At 37.7% G+C, this 7,892-nt stretch overlaps 1 protein-coding gene across 2 annotated transcripts in view; it reads left to right on the top strand.

Moving 5' to 3' along the window:
- Nucleotides 1–7,892, top strand: part of DBF4 (DBF4-CDC7 kinase regulatory subunit) — a 42,860-nt gene that overhangs the window by 15,093 nt on the left and 19,875 nt on the right. For both annotated transcript variants that reach the window (XM_084619766.1, XM_084619765.1), the window contains exons 4-9: nt 770–964; nt 3,520–3,570; nt 4,204–4,273; nt 4,442–4,518; nt 6,349–6,379; nt 6,657–6,699. In XM_084619766.1, the coding sequence (XP_084475892.1) occupies nt 770–964; nt 3,520–3,570; nt 4,204–4,273; nt 4,442–4,518; nt 6,349–6,379; nt 6,657–6,699 (467 nt within the window). The remainder of the gene's footprint in view (nt 1–769; nt 965–3,519; nt 3,571–4,203; nt 4,274–4,441; nt 4,519–6,348; nt 6,380–6,656; nt 6,700–7,892) is intronic.

The following is a 7,892-nucleotide window of genomic DNA, read 5'->3' as shown; positions in this document are numbered from 1 at the left end:
GTTAGACACACCCCAATCTGACTCTTGCATTCAAATTGGACAGCATATTTCCTCCATGCTGCCTGGCTGTTAGCAGAGAGAGTATTTTAGGGTGCAGGAAAGGCAGGGTCCATCATTTAAGTTTTGGGGACCATCCCCCAGGCCGTAGTTAGCACAGGGCTGCAACTGCAGGGATATTCCTACTCCAGCCCCCTGCAGCACTGGACTGCAGCATGTTTATTGTGGACAAAATCTTCAGGGAATTTAGTCCCAAAGTTTGGTAAGTTTCTACTTAGCATGTGTGAACCGCAATTGTTCAAAGTCTTAGAATTTAGCTAATTTGGGCAGATTTGCATGGGGATGGCAAAATGCACATACCAGACACAAAGGTCACCCTGGCTAACTTTCAAGTCCCTGCTCCAAAGCAAGAGGGCGCTGAACTAATCAAAGAAGTTGCATGGGCAAAACTTATTTTTCTTTAACCTCATTCTTTGAAATTGTTCAATTGTTTTGAGAAAATTCAGCCTGAGGCAAGCAATTTTGGAAATTTTCAGCCTGAATGGTTAAAGTTTGTCAAAGTTATAAGCAACTGAAAACAGTGTTTTATAATTGGAAGGGTCATCACCTTTAATTATAGGCAGTACTACCCGCTGATTTCACTATTGTTAATGCAGCATTTTTTAAACTGCGGTTAAGAAATGTAAGGATATTTTATTGCTTCTTGGTTGGTTAAATAAATTAAAGAGCATATGATTGAGATAATTACTCACTTTTTTTCTTTTAAATTCAGAGAGTGGAGGGATTTCTTAGCAAAGATATCAGCTATCTGATTTCTAATAAAAAGGAAGCAAAATTTGCTCAAGTTCTTGGACAAATTTCTCCAGTCCCAAGCCCAGGCTCTGCACATACGGGCGGAAATAGTTCACCTCATCCCAGTAGCAGAAGAGATCAACATGATGGAAATTCATTTAAGATGGTGGATACAGTAAGTTTCTTGGGAAAAATTCTGCAAATCAAGTGCATCCAACCCCACCTGCTCAACTGATCGTCCCTTATTTTGTTTGCTAAAGGTTGTATAAACTGGAGCTGAGATTGACTTGGTTCAACATAACAAATGTAGTTTGAACCAGTTTAAAACTAACTCTGATAGTTAAATATGGCTTAACCTGCCTAAGCTAGAGTGTGTTTCCCAAAAATAAAGTTCAAATATTGGCTCTTTCCATACTGAAGCCAACTATGTTTAAACCACATTTTTGAAAACTGTTTCCTAGCATAGGATGGCCAAACTGCTTAAACAGCAATATCATTAACTTTGAAACAGTGTAATTTAAAATGGTTCAGAACACAGTGTGATCCCTAATGTAAACAAGACCTGCAATGGCATTTGCCATTGCCAACATTCTTTAGAAACCTAGGAATTGCAGCTGCATATGTAGAGCCTTTTTAACATCATTCTACAAGATTTTGTGTGATACAGTCAACCCACTTTCACTATCTTATCAACACTAGCAGGCAGAAGATTTGTGTAGCTGTATTGGCATCTAGGAAATAAGCACACAAATCAAATATTTTAAACCTATTTTCAATGGTCAAATGTTTTTTTGCTATATTTGACTTTAATAGTCCTCATTCCCTTTCCCTGAGCATTGCACTGATTTCCACCAAGTTTGTAACATGGTTAACGGAGCAAGTTTTATGTCCACATATGACACAGTTAGAAACTATGTGGGTATACCATGTCTGATCCCTGTTTAGGAATACGATTATCACCATAGGTGGTGAAAATCAAGTGTTCTGGCTGCTGGCAGCTGTGAAAAATCTGAAAAAGAAATTAGCTTGAACCAATCCTAAAATTCCAGAAAATATCACTGAATTGAAAGAAGTTGACAAAATTTCATTTAAAATTGAACAAAATGTTTTGTGTGGCCCAAAACTAACCATTTTGTTTCTGGGCACATTTTCACATATAAGTAAATAAAATGTAGGTCTAGATTAACAATATGGGGGGGCCCACCTTGCAATGTTTAGTCCAGTGGTTAGTGCACTTATCTGGGATGGGAGAGACTTGGGTTCACTTCCCCACAGGTGAGGTGGAGAAGGGATTTGAACTTGGGTCTGTCATGTTGCGGGAGAGTGCGCTAACCCCTGTGCTATCAGGTAGTCTACAGGGGTTCTTCCTTAGTGTCTCCTGTTGGCATTGTTCCACTTTGTAAAAAATACTTGAATAGTCACAAATAGTTTTGGATCAACCGAAACTGCATTTTTCAACAAATAAACTATTAATCCAGAAAAGTTCACCCTGCACTAGTTAAGATACATAAGCCAGGGTGCAGTACTTTCTAATATGGTCATTCTCTGTAGAAGGGGACACTTAATCTTGTGTGTGTAATAGGTTACCCAGCATCCCTACCTTCCTAAGTCTCTGTTCATTACTAAGAAATGTGGTCACACAGTAGGGGAGTCGGAGGTCTTGCACTGGGAGAGGTCAGGGTAGGAGTGGGACTTGACAGCTAAGGAGAATTCTGACATGAAAAGCTCTGGAAAAAAGCAGCAGCAGAGCTGGTCATCCTACAGGTGCCTGGGGGAGCACTTTCTCTCTGGTGTTTAGCTTCTAATAAGTATTTGAAATGCCTTATTCCCGTAGCTGAATATCATAATTTCCTTGAATATCTATTCAAGCATATCCCTTATCAGGCAGTTGCACATTGATACGCATTGTGAAACCTGTCTTTTCAGTAAACAATACTGGAAGCTTAGGCAAAGACTATATTGTTAAACTTTGCTGGCTCTAATAGAGGACATGAAAACTGGTAACACCAATTTACCACATCTTTGTGTTTTCCATATTTGTTGATGATTTTCTGTAATCGATAGTCCCAAAATAATCACTGAAAAAAAATCCAGAAATCAAAGACATTTTACAGCCCTAACACTGAGCAACTGTGGCCATGAAAACATTCATAAATTCAGGCTTTTCAAAATCATATTTGACCTCTAGGATGAGGTTAATTCTTTGCTGTGTGTCCCTCCTGCTTGGAGATGACTTAGAATGTTTGGAATCTGAAATATATGGGTGTTCATAAAGCGATATAAATCCTTGCCAGCAGAGGGCTAATATGGCACTACCTTCTCTACAGTTTCACCCAGGCTGTTGAGATGGTAGTGTGCTAAAATGTTGTTCCTTAGAAACATATTGCTAGTAACTCTCATGGAAGTTGCAAACTATTAACAGTGAGAATACTAAGCTTTTAGCTATATAGATCCCAACAGCACGCTGCAAAAAGGGTGCTGATTTTCAGCATCTGATTGATGAATGAAAATTGATAGAAAGTGGTAGTACGTTAAATAATGTAGATTAACACATGGTTATAATATATAGTATTTTGTTGGTCTAATAGAGGTATTTGACACACAACCTTTAACTTCAATTTGTACAAAAAGCTAATTTTTTAACATAAAAAGATAACTCACTTTATGTTTCACTGTCTGAAATGAGCACTAATGTGTTGCATACAATAAGCCAAGTTTCTTTTAATTTAGGTACGTTTGAGTAGAGGAAAATCTTTAGTTGAAAAAGCTATCAAAGAACAGGTAAGCTGAGCAGTCCATAAATTTGGAATTAGTAAAGAATATTACTCTCGCTATTCTGCATAGTAGTGAACATCAGCAGTAGAGTAGTGATCTAAGGGAAAATACACCGATGGGAAGTACAGCCAGATGTGCTGTGCTGTTTCTCACCAGCACACGCTACCTTCAGGACTGGTTGCAAGACTCACCTGTTTTTCCATTTATTTCCTGGAAACTTCAGGAAGAAGAGAAAAGATCTGTTTTTAAAGATTAATGTCTAATAATCGATATTTTATCAAGGTCTATGCATTTCTGGTAGTTAATACACATAGAATTTGAGACATGTACATGAAATCAAAATTATATATGTATGTATGTATGAATAAATTCAGCAGTTGCAGGATTCCCAGCTGATAAATCATATAACAATGTGAGCAACATGGGCTTTCTGGAAGCCAACTATCTTCTGGATGGAAAGATCTGTGACATAAAGATTGTGAAGGCAGCTGAGGCAAGTGAAAGTAATCCTTATCTTTTGGCAGGAAGCTGTGTGGGAAAATACCATGTCTTCACCTCAACTTTTCTTATGTCTTGCTTTACATCAAACCTTTAAATGTATTGCTTTTATTAAATATTAATAACACTTTCTGTTTGCAGGAATTAATCCCTTCAGGTACTATACTATCCAATGCCTTGAGTTGGGGAGTGAAAATACTTCATGTTGATGGTAAATATATTTGTTTTATAAACTTTTAGTCAAACCATGTGAAAGTCATTTTAATTAAATCACTGACAAGATTTGTTATTTTTCGAAAGTATTATTAAAAACAACAAATAACTTCAAGCATACAAAAAAGAAGTTTGGCTAAAAATAAATTCTCTCCTTTTTTGAAAGATATTAAAAATTATCTTGAGCAAAAGAAAAAGGAGCTCTACCTGATCAAGAAAGCAAGCATTTCAGTCAAAGATGTGGTAAGTGAGTCCTTTCTAACTTAATGAAATAATTATTAGCAATGACAAATATTGTAGGCAAGTTAAATAGTTCCTTCCAAGATGCTGGTTGATTTTATTTAAATAAACTCTTAATGGTGAGTTTATGTATTAATTTTCTGATAACTGGTATGTCTTGTGGGCCCTCAGTAATTTTTTAAACCAAATCCATTTAAAAATCAGAAGGGAAATGCTTGCTATATGTTTGACGAGCATCATTTTTTTTAAAAAGATAAATTTGTAATATCTTTAATCTCTTTAATGATATCCTTAGTCTCTCTAGTTCACCGCTCTGAAAAAAGCATGTCTAGGAGCCAATAGCAGTAAAGTTTCTGAAAGGGCCATTCCCTCTGCACCAAGCTAGAGTAAACAGGGGGCTGCTTTAACTTACTCTGTTTACTAAGGGCCCCACAAGCCAGACAATTGGGATATTGTCATGCCTTAAGGGTATCCCAACCATAGCCATCTTTTCCCTGCTATGGAGGTGTAAGACACTTTACTTTTATGCCACTGAAGGATCCCAGTTGCACTGGTGTGATCTTTCCGGAGCTAGATAAGCAGTGCAGATCAAAGTGACAACACTACATAGAAACATTTGTTCTACAGAGTGTGACTCTTCCCAGCTTGCACAGAAAAAGTCTCCTGGTTCCCAGTCTTCTCACTGGAGTACAGTGTCTTCAGGCTACTTCGAGTATGGTGTAGAGCCAGCATATAACTTTTGATTGGTCCCCCCAGTTCCTGGTTTATGATCTGCCTAACTCTATTCAGGCTACTGTTGTTTGGCTGGTAGCTTTATCTTTTTAATTAAGGCAGCGAATTTTTATGGGTGCCCAGTCCACCTGATCTGTAGTATGTAAATAGCAGACAATACTGTACATGCTGCCCTGAAATTCAGTACAAATTAACTTTTGGAGCCACTTGGAAGCCTTTGCTGAATCTCATGAGTGTATCAGTTTTCCTTTCCGGGTCTTGTAATGGCCTGATTTCTTTCAGTAATACAAAATGTAGTGCTGAGTCAGTATCTTGCCACATTTCAGGTCGTCTTAAGTAGAGCTACAACTTGAGGAGGTTAAGGAATCTGAGTATTTGGTTTTTAACCAATAAATGTAAGGACTTAATATTTTGAAATTTGAAAATATTTCCTGTAGTACAGCCTTTGTTTGCTAAAATAACATGGAATAAATGTCACTTTTAATCACGTAAATTAGTAACATTTTTATGCAAAGAGCTATAAATGTTATGAAACCAATAAAGTTGCCTCCTACAATTTTTAACAGCATTTATACCTGCTGTTATCTTCATTTATTATAAAACAGTATTGCAAAAATACCATGAATCAGCCAGTTTTTCATGAGTCTTTACCATGATGGTTCTGAGGAAAAAGACTGAAATTTTATTGATTTGTTAAAAAATTACTCTTGAATTGCAGAATTTTGCAAAGCTGCAATATTTCTTTGAGAAATAGACATGACAGATTTTCAGAATATTCATGTGCCTAATTTGCATTTCAGTTAATCATGATTTCATGCAAAGATGCACACACAGTTTTAGAAATCTTTCACTAAATGAAAAGGAGTACTTGTGGCACCTTAGAGACTAACAAATTTATTTGAGCATAAGCTTTCGTGAGCTACAGCTCACTTCATCGGATTCACGAGAGCTTATGCTCAAATAAATTTTAGTCTCTAAGGTGCCACAAGTACTCCTTTTCTTTTTGCGAATACAGACTAACATGGCTGCTACTCTGAAACCTTTCACTAAATGTTGAGGTTAAATATAAACAATATTCAAACATTTTTCCCTTTTAACTAGGGGAAACGATGTGGTGGTCAGAAATCAAAAAGTAAGTATTTTGACACTTGTTGAGGTTTCTATATTGTCTTGTTTTCTGAATGCTGAAAAATACATCTTTTGTCTAAGAGAGCATCCTTGGCATATTCTTAATCTAGTTGGCCTGAGAAAAGTGTACAAAAATATCTCATGGTAATGATAAGTTTATGGGCAGATATTTTTTAAAAATCACCTGGATGTCTGTCTATACATGTAGTTTATTGTTATAATAAACAAAGTTTATTGTTGGGTGGGGGAAAAGATTTTGATTTTTTTTTTCTGTTGAGCAGGTCGACTGAAAAATCCATTTGTGAAAGTGGAAGACAGAAGCTGGTAAGTGCTATTTCTGGATGGGATGGGTTGCTGTTTTACTCTCTAATATGCTCAACAAACTGAATCACTTGAAAACATGTGATAATCTTTCTGGACAACTGATTGGATTACTGCTCCTTGGACTTGCTGACTTCAGATAAGAGGCTGTGGCGGTATAATCAACCTCCAAGAGAACCCAAAGTCTTTGATTGGAAATGCATGTTTATTCACTGAACTAGTTATAGTGCATCACAGGCTGTATCTACACTACAAAATTTGGTCAACATATGTTACATCATCTTACTTCCACCAACTTTTGTATATCGCTCGGGTGTGCATGCCTGGCTGTTTGTGTCAGCACTGCACACCCTCACCACAAGTGGTTGCATCAGTAGTAAATGTGGTTTACCTGGGGCAAGTTATCCCATTGTCCTGCGCCATCATCCAGCTCAATGCCTTGTGGGACATTTTCACTGTTTTGTTGGATACCAGCAATTTGCCCTGGGATTCATGGGAACTAGGGGTCAGGTTTCCCCAGTGCAACTTTCTCCATCCCCTAATTTTTGCACTGTTTTTAAAATTCCCAGAATCCTGCTTGTCCTTTTCAATCTCTACCATCTCTCTGTTAGAAGCCTGGACTCTGCACAGCTCAGCACAATTTTAATAACCATTGCTAATTAGAGGATCCACAATTCTTTTGTATTTGTGGAACTTCAATGAATATTACTATAACTGGTGGTATTGTGAGGAAGAGGAAATGTTCAAGGATGATGAATGGGTGATGATGGACACAGAATAAAAATGTCAGGTTGTTTCTGGCATTCATGGAGCAACTCCACCTGGTAGATGGTGCTTCTGGGCCTGAGAAACGAGCACTGAGTGGTGGGATCATATCAAAATGCAGATTTGGGATAATGAACAGTAGCTGCAGAACTTTAGAATTCAGTAGGTTGTGTTCATGGATCTGTGTGCTGAGCTTGCCCCGGCCCTCCAGTGCAGAGACACCAGAATGAGAGCTGTATTGGCAGTGGAAAAGCAAGTGGCAGTTTCACTTTGAAAGTTTGCACCATCAGATTGCGTTGATCAGTGGCGGGTCAGTGCAGAGTTGGTAAATCCAGTGGGGTCCATTGTCATCCAAGAGTGCAAGGCCAATAAGTGTCTCTCACTGCACAGGACTGGGATTCTTGACAATGTGCAGGAAGTAGTAGCTGGAT

This window comes from Lepidochelys olivacea (assembly GCF_965140295.1).
Source record: "Lepidochelys olivacea isolate rLepOli2 genome assembly, chromosome: 2".
In the NCBI taxonomy this organism is placed as follows: Eukaryota; Metazoa; Chordata; order Testudines; family Cheloniidae; genus Lepidochelys; species Lepidochelys olivacea.
The sequence above is the reverse complement of the archived record's forward strand: the minus strand, read 5'-3'. Positions and strand labels throughout refer to the sequence as shown.